The sequence below is a fragment of the Canis lupus genome, chromosome 1 (genome assembly GCF_048164855.1).
Source record: "Canis lupus baileyi chromosome 1, mCanLup2.hap1, whole genome shotgun sequence".
Classification (NCBI taxonomy): domain Eukaryota; kingdom Metazoa; phylum Chordata; class Mammalia; order Carnivora; family Canidae; genus Canis; species Canis lupus.
In genome coordinates this window covers 5,727,667-5,745,653 of record NC_132838.1, presented here as the reverse complement: position 1 = coordinate 5,745,653, position 17,987 = coordinate 5,727,667, and the positions used below count along the sequence as shown (strand labels likewise).

The following is a 17,987-nucleotide window of genomic DNA, read 5'->3' as shown; positions in this document are numbered from 1 at the left end:
GCTGCAAGAAGTGCCCTTCAGGGGCGGGGCGGGAGCTCGGAGGGCGTGGCGAGCCGGGGGAGGGGGCAGGGGCGGGGCGGGGGCAGGGGCGGGGGCGGGGCTTCCCTCGCGTCTGCGCAGAAGGCTGGGGCGGCGGAGTGGCCGGCCGAGGAGGCTCCTTCGCGGTGATTTGGCAGTCAGGTCAGACTCGCCAGCCCGGGATGTCACTGCGTAAGTTACTGTGCCACGAGTCTGTTAATATCAAACTGTTAACGTGACGGGACAGCCCTGCTTCAGAGAAACAGTGTGCCTTCAGGGAAAAGGCCCAGGGAAGGTACTGGTTCTGTACAAAGCAGAAGCCTAAGGACTCCTAACGCTCTGCGGACACTGCCCGGCGAATACTGTCTCGTCTCCGCAGTGTGATGTTGACATAAATCCTAAAGACCAACAGCACTTGGGCTCCGAACAGCAACTGCTCAGCGAGAAATCCCAGCACATTATCCAGTCACCTGTTAAGGCCCTTTTCAGCAATGGTAGTGAATGCCAGAAGGACCTACACAACAGGGTACAGGGAAGGCCATCCTAGAGACTCCACACAGCTCCCCCACATCAGGAGCCTCCGTAAAGTTTCGTTCCCCCCACCTGACCTCCTCCATAGGAATGCATGCCCATGGGGAGGAAAGATTTTCCCAAGCATTCCAACAGCCCTTACATATGATTGGATACACTGCTTTTCAAATACCGAAACAAACAAACAAAAAAAAACAAAAAACAAAACAAAAAAAAAAAAACAAATACGGAAACAGCCTTGCATCTCTAAGTACAGCCCACCTGTTTATTGCTAAATTATATTTTGTTAGACTTTTATGGGGAATACTTGTGTGCAGTTTTCTTTCATGCATGGTATTTGCTGGCTTCATAGAATGAGTTGGAAAGTATTCCCTTTTTTCTATTTTTCTGGAAGAGATTGTATAGAATTGGTTTTATTCTCTAGAAGTAGAACTGGTAGACTTCTCCAGTGAAACCATATGGGCTTGCACATTTCTTTTTCAGGTTTTAAACCGTGAAATTTAATTTCCATGACACTATCAAATTACTGGTTTCACATCGGCTGAGTCGCGGTGCTATATACTTTTGGAGGAATTTATCCATTTCATCTAAATTGTCAAATCTATGTGTGATGTCATTCATATTACTCCTTTATTATCCTTTTGATGTTTGCAGGGTTTATAATGATATCCTCAGTTTAATTCCTGATACTAATAATTTGTGACTTCTCTCATTTTTTTGTTGTCAGCCTTGCTGGAGGTTTCTCCGTTTTACTGATCTTTTCAAAAAGCCAACTTTCCAACTCTTTGATTTTCTCTTTTTTTTTTTTTTTCAATTTCATTAATTTCTGTGTAATTTTTGTATAAGTTCCTTCTGTGTGCTTTACATTTATTTTTTTATTTTTTTCTAGTTGCTCTAGGCAGGACTTTAAATTACTGATTTGATTCTCTTTTCAAATGTTTATATTTAGTGTTATAATTTCCCCATACATTTTAAAAATAGTAAACCAGATTATACTTCTTCCCTAAACAGTTCTCAACTGCTGAATCTTCTCATGACTTCTAGCAGTTGAGCAATGAGTCTCTCGAGGTCATGGGTACGGTACATCTATAACCACATCAATACCATTCTAGATTTCAGTCCCAGTTCCAACTCCAGATGTGGTTAAAAACAAAACTTTGGCACTAGTGACCTGAATCTCACCCCTGCTTTAATGACTTATCAGATGCGTAACTATGAACTAGTCAATTACCTGTTCTAGGCCACTACTTATAAAATGCTTAGCACAAGGTGTGGAACAGAGACAGCATTCAATAGATTTTAGTTAGTGCAGTTATTATTATTCACCAAGGCCTCCTTGTTCTAAAACACAGAAATGAGGAAACATCCTATCTGGTAGGTGCTCTAAGGCAATCTGTGGTAAATCTAAGCAAATTTGGAAACAAACCTACAAATTAAAGAACACAAATATTTACAAACTCCTCCTGACCTCCCCTCCAACAAAGACATTTTTATAAACATTTAGAAAACCCAACTACACTCCTAAAATTCGTCAGGTAAAAATATATTGTAAAAACTGCTCAGTTTCTTTTCCACTATAAGGCAAAAGTAAGCAAACATAATTATATTTTTTATTCATTTTCTAATTCTATCATTCGTGCACAAGATGTATTTGGACAGCCTTTTCCTGCCCATTGATAGTTATATTTGCCATAGTATGGGTATAACCACAGAGAACTGGCTCCCTCAAACAAATGGGCACTTCTACAAAGATGGGACTCTCAATTCAAATATCTACACAGATAATTTGCATTATATCCAGGTCTTTTAAATACTATATTAGCATAGGTCAACTTTTTCCTTCAAAAAAATCTTAATCTATCATCTATATAGCCTACTTGGTTGATCTGTCAATAATTTCCTATTAGCAATAATTTCCAAGATTTTCTAAATGTTTTACATATTTATTCATCTTCAAATAAAGCATGTTTGGCTTGAGGTTATTTTTATCCATGTATAACACCAAACGTCAGTTGAGAATCTCTGGTCAATGGACTGCAGAAGCAGAAATGAGTAGAGAACAATGGGTACACTCTGACCACAAAGCTCACACAAAGTCTTAAAGTTCATTGCTAAGGTAGGGCAGTTTTCCTCACTAACTTCAAACAATGACAAATTAATTATATATCTTTTTGTAAATATATCCTGAGGCACATTTTCCTTATATGTCCATCTTTAGGAACAGGTAAATAAGGAGAATGTTTGATAGTAGGACATGGCTGCAATATTTAATTTATTTTTTAAAAACTCTTTTTGTCTCCAGCACAATAGAACAAGATCAAACTAGTATATATAAAGAAAAGTCTAGCTATCCTAATTAACTTTGTAAGGCATTCCAGACAGTTCTATGAAATAGCTGCTGGTGTACTTCCCAAGTCAGAAGCTTGGAGATCATCCAAGTCATCCTCAAAATTGATTCCATCACCAAGTCCCAGAGATTTTTCCTCTTAAGTATCTAACAAGCACTGTCCTCGTTTATCCCTAGTACCGTTCTGCTACATCTGCTTTCACAATTACCTCCCTACTTGTCCCCCGTAACAAGTGGTTCTTCTGGTCTTCAAGTCCTTGGGTCCCTCTTCCATACAAGAATGAACCTAAGACTTCCCAATGTCTCCCAATAACTACAGTTCCAATCTCAACAGAGCATCTGAGATCATTCAAAATCTGCTGCTCTCCAGCTTGTCATTCCCACCTCAAACCTGCAGCCTGGCAACAGTGAGCTATTTTTAGATCTCTGGAGGCACAGCATCCTTTCCTCACTTCCATGCCCTATTCAAGTGCCCTTCTCTGCCAGAGTTCTCTCCTCACTCTTTTCTCCCTTTTATTTTTCTTGATTTAGGACTCAGGACTGTTTTTGACTCAACAACACTGGAGGAGGGATGTGCTGATCACATTCTTCCCTTCCCACAAATGCCCACTCAGTATTCCTTGACTCTCTGATCACCTCTATCACACAGCCAACTAAGTCATGAGTCTATATGTCTGCCCTCACTGGGCCAAGAGCTCCTAAAGGGCAGAGACAGTTGGTCACAGCTGTCTTCGGCACAGTGCCTAGCACTCAGTGTGTGCTCAGTAAATGTTTTTGAACAAATAAGGGTATAGATGTGATCTAGAATATGGTGCATAATACGTGGAAGTATCATAATTTTCCTATAACTGTACCAAAAAATGTGGATTAATTTATCTGTCACTAGTAAGAGTACTAGCCAAGTTTTCTAACTTTTCCCAAGACATCTTCTAAAGATAAAAATGTTTTCTTTCTTTCCCAGCTTAGGAAACAGAAAGAGAGGCTAAATGCAGCAGCAACATGAAAATAGTTTAAAATGAACAATGTGCACACCTAGGACCAATCCAGATGCTCCACACATTCACGTAAGTGTACATGTGAATGATGAAGAGGGCATTGGAGTTCTTGCAAGCTGGAAACCCCATGTCAAGAATAGTTACCTACCTGAATAAAAATAATCACTTAGGACCTCAAAGGTTGATGCTGGAAAGTAGTGAATATTATTAGTCTCTTGATATCCTCCTTTCTGATTCTCCTACTGATTACTGATATCACTCGCCACCACAATACCACCACCCTATTCTCCTCCTTGGCACTCTGGCTCTCTGGCCGAAGTATGAAGAAACAGTTCTCTTTAGCTTTCTTACAACAGGGCCAGAGTATTCAAATGAACTTTGCTAAGGAAGCAAAAAATGACTTTCCTCCACATACAATGATCCTAGAGCCTAACAGACTCTATTCATTTTTAATAAATGAAGCAGTAACATCAACTGAATCAGTTCATCAGATTTCTTAATTCTTCTTAAGTGACTGTGAGGCACCAACCCAGTGAGAACCCTTTTTAGGGACACATCATGCTGAGTCCCAGGCTTCCTCTGCATGTTTGAGAACAGTTGATTACACTCTGCCCACAGATCCAATCTTAAACATCCAACTGTTCAAATTCCAGGTCAAGGTGCATGCTGAACACAGCCCCAACCCCCACCTGGGGCTTATCATCATAGTTCTAGCTTCCTTAATAAAGATTTGACTCTTCCCCAGGTAATCTTTACCTCCTAACCACAAAATATGGCCTAATCTTTGTGTGTCCAGACAGTTTAAACATGATTTAACACAATGCAACAACCTTAATCTTCATGAAAGAAATACAGTCAAACCGGTGGGTGGAATCTTTGAGAGGATTCTTTCCCATCTTGAATGCCTGTGAATGAGATAAAGAGAAACAAACATAAGTAACTCATACCTGGTAAATTGAATAAGCCTGCTCACAAACTTGTCATCAAAATGTATCCTATTGGTAAAGTTTTTCCCTGGGTAAAAATTTTGAGTGGCCCTATAACATCTTGTATTTTTTTTATTAACTAAAAATAATGATGTAACGCTTCATATGAGTGGATGCACAAACATGTTTTGAAGAAGAATGATAACAAATGAGCACCAATAAACCTTTCACTCGACTTAGGGTGTGGGGTCCTCCTACATCCCAACCTTCTGCCAACCAAAATTAATCAGTTATTATCCTGAATCGTGCTTATAAATTTATCCTTGCTTATAAAAAACGTTCTGCACATATAAAAATATCATTTTTATATTCATCTGTTTCAGCTCAACAATTCATTCAGCTTTTCTTGGGGAACTATTGAGCTGTATAAAAAAGAACTTATACAAGTATGTAGCTTTCTAGGACTTTCTTCTGAACAAGAATGTTCTTTGCAGCATTCTTTATAATAATCCCAAACTGGCAGCAATCTAATTGTCCATTTAACCTCAGAAAAGATAAAGTGAAGTATATATACACAATAGAACACTACCCAGTAATGAAAATGAGTAAGATACTACTACCCTCACAATATGGATCTAATGGACATAACACAATAGAAGCTAGACACAAAAGAATTCATGTTGTATGCTTCCATTGATACAAATTTTCAAAAAAGCAATATCATGTTAGCAGCCAAGACAGTGATTACCATTGGAGGAAGTAAGTGGTTGGGAGAGGGCATGAAGAGAAATGTTGGAGATCCCCATAATTTCCTACTTTTAGATCTGACTGGTGGGTAAACAAGGATGGTCCTTTTCAAAAAACCACAAAACTGCATAGAATTCATTCACATTTTAATAGATCTATGCTGTTCCATAAGGCAACATTTCACTTTAATGGAATAAAACTGGACATTTAGTACTTGGGTGATTTGATGATGTGAGCACAATTGAAAACTTCAAATATCTTTAATTCTGCCTTGTTAAAACTGTTGAAGCCAAAAACCAAAAGTTCAATACCAGAGGTATTAAGAACACAAAGTACTGACAGATGTGCTTTTCAGAATGCAAAACGCTAGACTACCAGTGTTTAAATAGATAAGCTATTGAATATATGCATTTATAAGATTCAAACTGAATCTACATTTTTGACCTTGTCTTCATGCAATTTTTTTCCCTATGTGTGTATATACCAGGTAAGATAAAGAGCTTTTCTGTAAATCTTAAAAGGTTTGCTTTCATAATTCCAGTGATTGCTGACATATAACCAGACTAAAAGTTTAGGACAGGGCGCCTGGGTGGCTCAGTCGGTTAGGAAGGAACTCTTGATTTGGGCTCAGGTCTTGATTTGGTCCCCACCTTGGGCTCCACATTCAGTGGGAAGTTGGCTTCCCCTTTTCTGGGACTTGGGCTGGTGGGAGCCCTGCCCACTCTCACAAATAAATCTTTATAGAAATAAGACAAAAAGTTTATTTGTTGGTATGCTTGTTTCAGAAGATTGTATTTTGTTCACTTTATATTGCAAAGTGTGTCACAGGAGGCTCAATTTGCTCATCAATCCTGTGATAATTAATCACTCACCATAATCTCCCAGGTGACCAAACAAGTATTTAGCACTTTCCAACCGAGTCAGGAAGACACCAGAAAGTACTCCCCTTTACCAAAGTTTATCATGCAAATACAAAGTAATCACTCTGATGGATCCAACGTTAAGTTAAACACAATAAAAAATCTCATCCTTTCACAATATAGCTTTTCGAACCTGGTAAAATGAGGTTGAAAATGGCTCTTCATAATAAAAATAATAAAGATACTACAAATATAATAAAATATTTATTATTTTATTTAAATAATAAAATATCCTGGCGCTCCACTACGAGGTTGCTTCTATCTGCAGGAATTTATGTTGGAGTCTTCTATTCTTCCTACACTCACTCGCTCGGTTTTAAATACCGTCCATTGCATGCAAGATCCTCTTCACTGTCCAGGATGGACGTGTCTGAAACCGCACCCCTCCAGACCTGCGTCCCCAAACGTACCCCTCCCACGGCCTCCCCTCTCAGTTCCTGGAACCCCTGTCCTCCCAAGTCCTCAGCGCAAACACCTCGGAATTACACTTGCTCGTCTGAGACCCCCTGTCCATCCGTGTCCCCAACGTGTTAGATTTAACTTTAAAGTGTCACAGCCCAAGCCCCCCCGCGCAGCCCTGCCCTGATCACCCCATCCGTCCATCCTCAGCACAGCGACCCAGGTGCCCCCCCCCCCCGCCCGCCGCACCTGCACGGCGTGGGGCTGGCGCTGTGCATCCTGCTTCCCCGCTCGGGGCTCCAGGACAGCCCGCCGGCCACCGTCCTGCCTCGGCCCCTGGACGCCTCCCCGCCTGCCCGGTGTAGCCACCCGCGCCCTCGTGTCTTCTCGAGGCCTGCTGACCTCTCCCAACCCCCCTTGGCTCTCCGCCCCACTCTATGGTTCTCTGTGCACCCACCGCCAGCGCCCCCTCAGGTGCTGCTCTTTTATCCCGTCTTCTGTCCCTCAGTCACCATGTAAGATGCAAGGTCCGCGAGCACAGGGAGCACCGTTTGCTTCGTGGTCCCTCACCGACTCCTGGAAAACCTCCAGGATCACAGCAGGCGCTTCCTAAATACCTGTCCCAGGAGGGAGAGGTGCCCAGGGGCGCTGGCACCCGGCTGCGGTGCCAAAGCACGGCGGAACCTTCCAGTCCGGGACGGTTCGGTTGCCACGGGCCTTTCAGGGACGCAAAGGGCGCGCTTGTCTCTGTGGGCCCGGAAAATCGGCGCGTCCGCTCCCTCTAGGCGGCCAGGCGTCGCGTGCGGCCCGGCGCGCCCCAGGCCCAGCGCCTCTGTGAGGGAGCTGCAGCTACCGTCGGCACGTGCCCCGCCAGCGGCGTTGGCGGGAAGAGCTGGGCGCGCAGGGCATGGCGGGAGCGCGCACGTGGCGCACGCACGCAGGGAGCAGGGCCAAGAGCAGCAAGGACGGCGCAGAGGCGGCGGCCGAGGAGCGTGGGCAGGCCAGGAGAGCGCGGGTGGCGCGCAGGGCACGCCGGGAGCCCAGAGCACAGCGGCTGCGGCCGGGCGGCAGGCATGCTGGGAGAGGGTCGCGTGGCGCACCTGGGGCATGCTGGCGGCAGCGCGTGGCTCATGCGGCGTGCGGAAGCAGCCTCGAGGACAGCGAGGAGCGCCGTCGTGCCAGGAGGCCGGGCATGCTGGGAAGGAACGCGGGGCATGCTGGGAGCAGCCGCCAGAGGGCTGTGAGGAGAGCGCGGAGGAGGCGGAGGAGCCGGCTGAGGAGCGCGGAGGGGGCGGCTGAGGAGCGCGGCCCTCGTAGCGGAAGGCGAAGGTGCCTTAGCGGCCAGGCTGGGAGACCTCTGGGCGAGGGCAGGCCCTGCCGTCCGCCGCAGCCCGTCCTGGCCAGCCCGGAGAAGGCGTGTGCGGCCCCCTCAGGAGGCAGCCCGCGTGGGGGCCCGTGTCGGCGTCCCGACCGGCGCGGCGGGTCCCTGTGGGCCGGTTGTGCGGGTGGAGCCGGGCGGGACGCAGCCCCGGGGCGCCGTGAGTCCCGCTGGCTCCTGGAGGCGGCGTGCCGGAGCTGAGGAAAAAAAACTCCGGGAGCTGTTCCCTACGCGGCCCGTCGCCGTTGCCGTCGCCGTCGCCGCAGGGGAGAACACGAGGCCCCAGGGGAGCGGGGGAGGGCAGGCCGCGCGCGCGGGGACGGGAGAGGGGACAGGGGACAGACGGGGAGGGGTCGCTGCGCCGGCTGCGGCCCTGGCTCCCCGGGAGATGGGGACGAGCCCTGCCAGCCGCCCCTCTGGGGGCCTGAACCCAGACCGCGCCCGAGGCAGGCCGAGGACAGACGGAGCTCCGGCCGCCCTGAGCGCGCTGAGCAGCCTTTGAAGGCCGCAGCCGTTGACCCGGCCGCTGCTGGAAGCCGTTCAAGGGAAAACCAGTCGTTCTAGCGGGAAACGTGTTGGAAGTGACACTAACGAATTATGGCCCAGGGCCTGATGGGCTCTTTGTGTTCGGGCACCTTCACTTTTGATGCCGTTGAGGGTAACGATTCAGAGAAAGAATCTTAGGCAAAACCGGGAAGTGGGTTGTCTTTGCTTTGGAACTTGTCACTTAAAGGGGCGCCTGGGTGACTCGGTGACATGTCTGCCGTTGGCCCAGGTCATGATCGCAGGGCTCTGGGGTCCAGCCCCGCATCGGGCTCCCTGCGCAGTGGGGAGCTCCTGCTCCCCCTCCCTGGAGCGCTTTCTTAAATGAATACAATCTCTATGAAAAGATAAACTTTTCAGAACAGTACGTGTTAAAATGGAGAAGGAAGATTTTCTTGATGGTGTCAGTCCTATTAACGAGGTCATCAACGCCTGGTGGGAATTTGTGTTAACATTTCTAAGTATTTCCCATTTTAAAAGAAGCGAGCGGTCCTCTAGAGATGAACATCTCAAACACTGGTTCTCGAGTGAGGATGCTGTGCGACCGGTCAGAAGGGCACTGCCTGCGGTCCTCATGACACAACACACTTGGTTTCTGAGATCACACGTAAGACTGGTCTTACCTCAGATTCCAGGGCAGATATATGATTACTTTTCTTCTTAAAGGGAGAAAATATATTGATGTTTAAAAAATTTGAAGTACTCGAGTCTCTGTTACCTTCCCCCTGCTCTATGTGTGCGCAGGACCGAAATTGAGCTTAACTCAGCTACTTTATTTTTTATTTTATTTTTTTAATTAACTCAGCTACTTTGACATTCCAGTTTTCTCTAATACATAGGATAGACTTCAGAGATATTATGTGAACTATCAAGTATAAAATATGTTCCAAACAGAAGTTTTCAAGCTAAGTAATTTTGGAAAAAGAAAATAACAAAAATTAGAGACTTTAATAAATACTTTTCATATAAAAAGATGAAAAATATATTCAACCTTGAGGTGTTTTATGAGCTAACCTGAAACAATAGACTTTGCTATACATTTAGATATTCAAAAAATTATCATAGGAAATCTTTTTTTTTTTTTTTCTGAAAACCAAATGAAACAAGATAGCCAAGAACTTTGGAAGTTTATTAAATAAAGATAATAAGATAAAAATATATCTAGTATCTAGTTTAAAATAGGTATTTAATAAGCTTATTTTCATTTTATTGTATTCAAATTATTTTACTTCTAGAACTTCAGGCTTCTAATTTGAGATCGATGGAAATTTTCTAATATGTATTATGATGGTTGCATACCTGAACATAATAAAAATCACTGAATATTATAATATAAAAAGGTGAATTGGAGGTTATTTGTATTGCATCTTTTTTTTTTTTTTTTTTTTTTTTAACTCATGAGAGATGCAAAGGCAGAGACATAGGCAGAGGGAGAAGCAGGATTCCCATGGAAAGCCTGATTCAAGACTTAATCCCAGGACTCCAGGATCATGCCCTAAACTGAGGGCAGACACTCAACCACTGAGCCACCACCCAGGCGTCCTTTATTTATATTACATCTTGATAACATTTGTACCAAGAAGCTTTAACAGGTTAAACAATTGGGTTTTTTTTTTTAATAAAAATTTTGAGAGCAAGTGAGCACAAGTGTATGTTGGGGGGGCAGAAGGAGAGAGCATTTCAAGCAGACTCCCCACTGCTCAGAGCCCACCTTGGGCTTGACCTCACAACTTTGAGATCATGACCTAAGCCAAAATCAAGAGTCAGTTGCTCAACGACTGAGCCCCCCAAGCCCCCCAAACAATTCTTACAGGTAAAATGTTAGTGTTATTTAAATGCTAAAGCCTGCTAATTTGTTTTTATTATCTTATTCCAACACAATATCAAATATTCTGTGGTGAGTTGGTAGTAAAACCCTTTAGGTAAGACAGTTTATGACCATTTGATTGCTGCTTATTTTTAAAGGCCTGAGAGCTGAGACATTCAGTCAACGGGAAAACATGAATGATCCTAGACAGCAATCACTGTTCTTCATCACACCTCCAGGTTTATACAAACTCTGTGCTGTCAAGATAATATTGAGTAATCAGGTGGCAGATACTGAAATTAGGAGTACACAAATGAAGATGTGCAGGTAAAACATTTTATAAGTAAGGCTTTCTAAATTTTTTGAGACCTGTAAGAGCTGTTTTAGAAGTATCTCCTTTAAAACAAAATAGTCTTTCATTTAATCTGTGTATATGATTTTAAATAAAGAAATTCAGTTTTGTTCTGACCAGGTATGTTGGATTACATTTAGGGGAGGACTTAAAATACTTGAGATTGAATATCACGAGTTTTTATGTTTGTGACCCTTTTTAATATAAATCTTTTATGGATATTGATAAATCAGGCTCTCAAAAACTTAGAGGTAGAGATTAATGAATATTCACTGAATACCAACTCTTTATGGGCACTTTAAGAGATACTATAAACATTTTAGAAAAATGCAGTTTAATTTGCAGGTCAACATAAGATTTCTAAAGAGTATTTCTCTAAGAACTATTTTGAAATGTCTGACCCAGGATAGTCTTTGAAAAACAGCTTGGGTGAAGCCTGAAGTATAACTTCATGATTGCTGAAGACCCACCATGTATTTGTCCTTTAAATTGTTTGAGTCACTCAAAGAAGGACTCTTAGAATACCTGATAAGATTAGATCTGTCACTGAATTTCTTGGAGAGGAACAAACGTAAGATTGCTAGGAATCAGAAATAAGACACTCTTGGAACGTCCTCCCATTTTGCTCTTACTTACAAAACTTTCCTTCTGGTTTATTTTCCCACTCAAGTACATCCAGGAGCCTGTACGCTGTGTGGTAAGGTGTAGTTTGATACCTATTGAACATTTACCTGACTTCTTTTGGAAACAAATAGGTGGAAAACCTGAGATTTTCTGTTGTTTACCCTCAAATTGAAGGTAGTCATCCCCGCAGGGTGACGTGTCTTGACTCACTGTCCCAGTAACTGCTAAAGAGGCTGGAACAGGTTGAGAAGAGACTTAGCTGTGTCAGATAAAGGCAGCCCTTGTAAAACCAAGTACTTACTGCGCCTAGCTCTGTGCCAGGGTTCTGACCAGAAACAAACTGGCCCATCTTACTTTTTAAGGGAACTTCTCCCTGCCACACACTCTCATATTTTTTGCAGTTTGTTTTCTTGATGGTTGATTTTGAAGTTTTTCATGTGTTTTATCCACCTTTTCATTGACCTTTGAAACAAACCTATTGATATTTTGAATTGTGATTTTATTGTGAGTTCATTTGGCTGTTGAATGCTAAAATAAAATCACCGTCCATTTTATTATGGCTTGGAAAAAATTTCCTTTTTGAAGGAAAAGCATCTAGTCAATAGTTCTAACATTGAAGTAGTTGATCACTGATAGATGAATCCTTGGACTCTTGCCTCCAGTGCCTCCTGACCACTACTTAAAAAATGGAAAATAGAAGAAATAGAAGTTAGAAAAGCTAGATTCTTAACAATATTTAGACATCTTCAAATCTCTATTTGGACAGAAATGGAGTTACAGCTGAAGAAGTTCTGGATGAAAGATATTGGGAAACTCAGAGGCAGGGACAAGTTTTCATATCAATTTCTGAAACCTTGTAACATTCTTAAATCTTGGCTGAAAGGCTAAATGTTCAAGTTACCAAGTTAAGCATGGGGAGAGAGAGAGAAGTCAATAACACACTCTTTCCCTAGAAAAAAATGTAAACTTTTAGATAGAACTAAGCAATTTTCAAAATGTTCTGATAAAGTAAAATCAAAGGGGAAGTCCACTTTAAAATTCTGTGTTTCAAAAATAAATAAAATAAAATAAAATAAAATTCCATGTTTCATTTCCCACAGGCAATTGCTATATATGCACCAAGATATTCTTGTATCACCTGTGCCTGGAATATTAAGCCAAATTTGGGTAGTGATGGCGGTTAGTATTTTAAAATTTTAAGAAGTATTATTACTAATTATTGGGAGCAATATTGATAAGCAATAATTCGGATATTAATTATAGCTTTAATTTACGGTAGTTTATGAAGCCAAATTACCTGTGTTGTAGATTGATTGAACCATTTATAGACTTCAACTTTGATATACCTGATGTTTAAAATTCATTTTTTGTGGTTTTAATTTAATATTTAGTTTTTTGTCACAAATGCTAATATAAGACTATTCATGAAAAAATATTACAGCATGTTTTTAAGATAGCATGGGCTTAATCATTTTTTTGTATTTTATTCTTTAGAATTCCGCTTAATATAAAGGAAGAAGTTTCTCATTCCAACGTTTATCCAATTGTTTTTAAAGAACTTAGATCAAAATTTTTTTTTAATTTAGAACTTTAAAAAAATTACAAATAATAAAATTAGAATGAGAAACGTATTTCCCAGTGCTGTATGTCACTGGGAATGATAATGAAATGCCAAAAAATTTTATAAAAATTATATTATCCTGAGATTTTTGTCAAAAATCTTTCTGAAAATCTTTTTTCTGAGATTTTAATTCTTCAGAATCTAGTGAAATGAACGTTTATTAATACTAACAAGCCATCAAAAAATCTTTAGCTCCTTTATTTTTCTTCTAGGTTATATGGGTATATATCTTTTATTTTCTCATTTTTGTTATCTTTTTTTTAATAATAAATTTATTTTTTATTGGTGTTCAATTTGCCAACATAAAGATTAACACCCAGTGCTCATCCCGTCAAGTGCCACCCTCAGCGCCCGTCACTCATTCACCCCCACCCCTTCCACCACCCCTAGTTCGTTTCCCAGAGTTAGGAGTCTTTATGTTCTGTCTCCCTTTCTGATATTTCCTACCCATTTCTTCTCCCTTCCCTTCTATTCCCTTTCACTATTATTTATATTCCCCAAATGAATGAGACCATATAATGTTTGTCCTTCTCCGATTGACTCATTTCACTCAGCATAATACCCTCCAGTTCCATCCACGTTTAAGCAAATGGTGGGTATTTGTCATTTCTAATGGCTGAGTAATATTCCATTGTATACATAAACCACATCTTCTTTATCCATTCATCTTTCTATGGACACCGAGGCTCCTTCCACAGTTTGGCTATTGTGGACATTACTGCTATTAAATAAAATAAGCTGGGCAGCCCTGATGGCCCAGCGGTTTGGCACCACCTTTGGCCCGGGGTGTGATCCTGGAGACCTGGGATCGAGTCCCACATCAGGATCCCTGCATGGAGCCTGCTTCTCTGTCTGCCTGTGTCTCTGCCTCTCTCTCTTTCTCTGTGTCTGTCATGAATAAATAAATAAAATCTTTAAAAAATAAATAAATAAGATAAGCTGTTGATGGACAAGTAAACACCACTACCTCTTTTGGAACAAGGTGGTCATTGTTTCACAGTTCTTATAAATTCAAGCATCCTAATCTTAGCAAGAATTAAAAAAAAAAGAATAAAAAAAGGAAAGTAGCCATCTAGAAATGTTTTGTTTTCTTACAAAGATATTACATACTATAAGTTTTTTTGAAAATATTTAAAGTAGGAAATGGGATTTTTTTACATACTATTTTGAAACTTGCCTTTAATTTCCCCTTGAACAGCCTCTCCTGAATGTTCTATGCCAATACATATATCTTATTCATTGTTAAGGCTGTGAAATATTTCATTGTATGGGTGTATAATTAGTTAATATTTTCTAGTGCACATCTGAGTTTCTAGTTGTACTACTATAACGCTTCGGAAAGCTTCATTGCAATTATATCACTTTTATTTAATAGTTTCTATGGGTTAAATTCCTAGAAGTGAGATTGCAGTACATTTTAAACTATAATCTAGGTAATGCTAAATCACTCTCTGAAAAGCTTATATATACTAGATGGCATTTTAATAGCATATTGAGATAATCTGTATTTCCACATCCTCATAAATACCAGTTACCAGCTCCCTTTACATATCTGCCAGTCTGTTGGGTTAAAAATATCTCTGATTTCTGTTTCTGTCACTGATTAATTGTAGCACCTTGGCCTTTTGAATATTCTCTGGATTTGTGTCCATTTTTCTTATGCCTAGGAAGGTACTGTTTACTAAGAAAGTTGTTAGATATCATATGAAATTTATTAGCCTTTTCCTTTTCTAGGTTCATGTCACTCTCAGAAAGGCTTTTCCTCACTTTGAGAACATACCCATAGATTCTATTTTAGAGAGAGAATGATTATCACTTGCTTCTCCAAAGCATAGAAGCCATTAGGATGACAACCTGACAATGAGTCTGCTTCTGGATAATGTTTAAATTCTTTATGTATTGCATTGTTTAGTAATATATTTGTGTTAAGTAATTTTTATAATTGTGGCTTTTTGTTGTTTTGTTGTTACAGATACCATTTTATAAAGCTGGAAAACTTAATGCCTATATTGAAAAATGTGGAGCTAAAGTAAGTTTTTAAAAGAATAATAATTCCAAATACTATTTATAGTGACTTTGTATTCAACTTCTTTTGTCAGCAAACAAAAAATATCTTTCTCATAAGTTAATGCTTTGCATGTAAAAGAGTCCACCTTTTTAGTTTCTGGAGTTAGTACAGAATTTTTATTTCTTACATAAATACTTGGTAAAATTCACTAATTAAATTATCTGGGCCTGACATTTTCCTTATGGGAAGGTTTTTGACTACAATTTCAATGTCTTTAATAGATAATAGAACTATTCAAATTATCTCTTTCAAGGGATGTGTCCATTTCATCTACTTGTTAAATAGGTTGACATAAAGTTACTTATAATACTCCTTTTAATTTCCTTTGCTGTAGAATTTATAATCATGTCACTTGTCATTCCTGATATCCGTCATGTTGTGACTGTTTTGTTTTTTTCTCCCTAATCAGTCTTGCTAGAGGTTTAGCAAGTTTATTGATTACAAAAAATAAGCTTTTGGTTTGGTAGGTATTATTTTGTATCTCATTGCTTTTCATTTTGGTCATTACTATTAATTTCCTCCTAAGTATTTGTTTTGTTTTGATTTTCCTCAGCTCAAAATGCTTTCTAATTCCCCTTTGAACTATGGGTTAGTATAAGTGTGTTATGTAGTTTTCACATATTCAGATTTTCCAGGGATCCTTCTATTACTGTTTTCTATTATAATTGTGGCTAGGGAACATGTTTTGTATAACTTGAACCTTTTTTTAATTTATTGAAATTTGTTTTATGGTCTTCCTTGTTAAATATCCCTGGTCTACTTATAAACAATGTGTATTCTACTTTTGTGTCAAGTAGTCTATGAATGTTAATTGGGTCACAGTGGTTGATGGTATTGTTAAGCTACTTTATCCTTATTTTCTATCTACCTGTTATATCAAAACGTGATAAAAATTTGGCCCTGACTTTAGCTGCAGTGGTCAGTGGCACCATCTTTGGCCTGAATGGCATCCAGGTCAGGATGGTTATGGATGACAGAATTGCCCTACAGTTCTCCTTGTATGCCAAAACTAAATATATGCTGATAACATTCTTCTGTATCTGGGTTAATGCTTCAGTCCAAGAAGAAAGTCAATACAGAATCAAGGAGAATGACATTTGTCTTTCTAAGGAAGATCCTGGTAGTTATTGGGATTTGTTCAGCAGTTTAGCCCTGAAACCCTGTGTTCATGTTTGAGATTAGTGTCGCAGGTTGGCTTCATCCTGCTGCTTGAAGTCCTATTGATAATATCCTGAATTAAAATATCTACGAAACAAATTGAATGGATTTAGTCTTCATTGCCAACAGTTTGGTTACTTGTATCCTGGGAAAATTCACCAGGAACCAAAATGGTACAAAAATGGGGGGTGAATAATATTGGGAAACAATTCTCCTTGATCCTCTCATTTTCCTACATGTCTGGCTAAGAGTGGCAGTGGCAGCATTTTCTTTTTTGTACTGTATTTGTGAGGATGTTTGTATAGAAGAAAACCTTGGTTTTTTTCCCCTAGCCTGGATATTTTCCTTACATGCACGTGCTAATCCATGCTCAGCTGATGACTCAAACGGGACTCTGCTGGTCATAAGAGTTTGCTCTCTGTGCAGCTCTGTCCCCTCTAATACTTTGCCCCCAAAACTAGCTCCCTTGGCCTCCTGAGCTCTCAGCTGTCTCCTCATGTAAGATAGCCACTGGCTCTTCCAGGGTTCCTCCTCACTGCACCACAGCCTAGAAACTGCTCTTTAATCAACATGCTGGAGGTAATTGTAGATTTCCTCTTAAGGATTGCTCCTCTTTGTTGCTGGATGTCCAGTGTCTTGGAAACCATTGTTTCCTGTAACTTGCTCAGTTTTTTAGTTACCTCAAGTGGGAGGGTAAATCTGGATTGTATTACTTCTTCTTAGTCAGAAGTAAAAGTCTTGATTTTTAAAAATTCGCTACAGGTAGAGATAGTCTGCTCGTCTCATGTGTGCCCATGAAAGTATTTGTTTTCTGATGTAGAATTAGAGTAAACAACAATGAAAATTCTAATACAGCTCTGGGCTGGTTTCCTCTGTGCAGAGCAGAATTCAAAGTATAGTGTAGGGACCTGGCACAGGAGCTCTAAGTATTTAGGCTTATTGGTCCAGGATAAGGAGGGAGAATTTGGCTATTGCGACATGATAGTCTTCATGGCTTCAGAGCAAATACATTTGAATGCTTCTTTAACTTTAGAATCAGATAGGATTAGCTGTAGTGATGACTATAACTCATATCCAAAATAGCCCAGTTTTTTGGATGGTGATCTAAACACATTTTCTTTGAGTTTATAGAAATATACCAATTGCTGTAAATTTTCCTATGTTTTATTCTTTAATATGTTTAGGTAGAGGCTCCACAAAGAGTAATTCCTGTAATTCTTCAAAATTGCCTTTCATATTCACTCATGTCTAGACTTGCTCCAGCCTGGAATAAAACTGGCCATCTCTTGGTGCAAGGTGACTTCATCTCTTTCAGTCATTGGAGGTTTCTAAACTAGATTACTTCTATTCTAGGCATCTGTTTTAAATTTCAAGATATATTATTTTTAGGGAATAGTTTTTAAAGCATAGTCCCAATTAAGCCTTCTCAGGCAAGTCCGTAACATCATGTCATCTTTTACTTAGGATAATATCCAGAGGCCTCCTGATGTTTCTTCAAAGAATTTTTTTAAATTATGTAATACTTGATGTTTAAGAAGGAATAAATATAAGCT

The 17,987-nt window shown here is 40.5% G+C and overlaps 1 protein-coding gene and 2 long non-coding RNA genes across 14 annotated transcripts in view; 2 read left to right on the top strand and 1 right to left on the bottom strand.

Annotated features, from left to right (window-relative positions):
* The first annotated feature begins 97 nt into the window (after window positions 1-97).
* On the top strand, window positions 98-4,365 carry LOC140630219 (uncharacterized). Its single transcript, XR_012028032.1, has 2 exons — window positions 98-210; window positions 3,858-4,365. It is a non-coding gene; the product is annotated as an uncharacterized lncRNA (long non-coding RNA).
* On the bottom strand, window positions 122-7,739 carry LOC140630215 (uncharacterized). Its single transcript, XR_012028025.1, has 3 exons — window positions 7,501-7,739; window positions 4,722-4,796; window positions 122-4,078 (listed from the first exon to the last, which is right to left on the bottom strand). It is a non-coding gene; the product is annotated as an uncharacterized lncRNA (long non-coding RNA).
* Window positions 7,740-8,082: 343 nt separating this feature from the next.
* C1H18orf63 (chromosome 1 C18orf63 homolog) overlaps window positions 8,083-17,987 on the top strand; it is a 33,136-nt gene continuing 23,231 nt past the window's right edge. For 2 of the 12 annotated variants that reach the window (XM_072819851.1, XM_072819840.1), the window contains exons 1-5: window positions 8,676-8,919; window positions 10,770-10,938; window positions 12,688-12,766; window positions 15,181-15,237; window positions 17,619-17,730. In XM_072819851.1, coding sequence (XP_072675952.1) covers window positions 8,859-8,919; window positions 10,770-10,938; window positions 12,688-12,766; window positions 15,181-15,237; window positions 17,619-17,730 — 478 coding nt within the window. In that variant the 5' untranslated portion in view covers window positions 8,676-8,858. Of the gene's footprint in view, window positions 8,213-8,671; window positions 8,920-10,769; window positions 10,939-12,687; window positions 12,767-15,180; window positions 15,238-17,618; window positions 17,731-17,987 lie in introns of those variants that run through there. The other 10 variants (XM_072819922.1, XM_072819871.1, XM_072819858.1 and 7 more) reach the window with 10 other exon arrangements.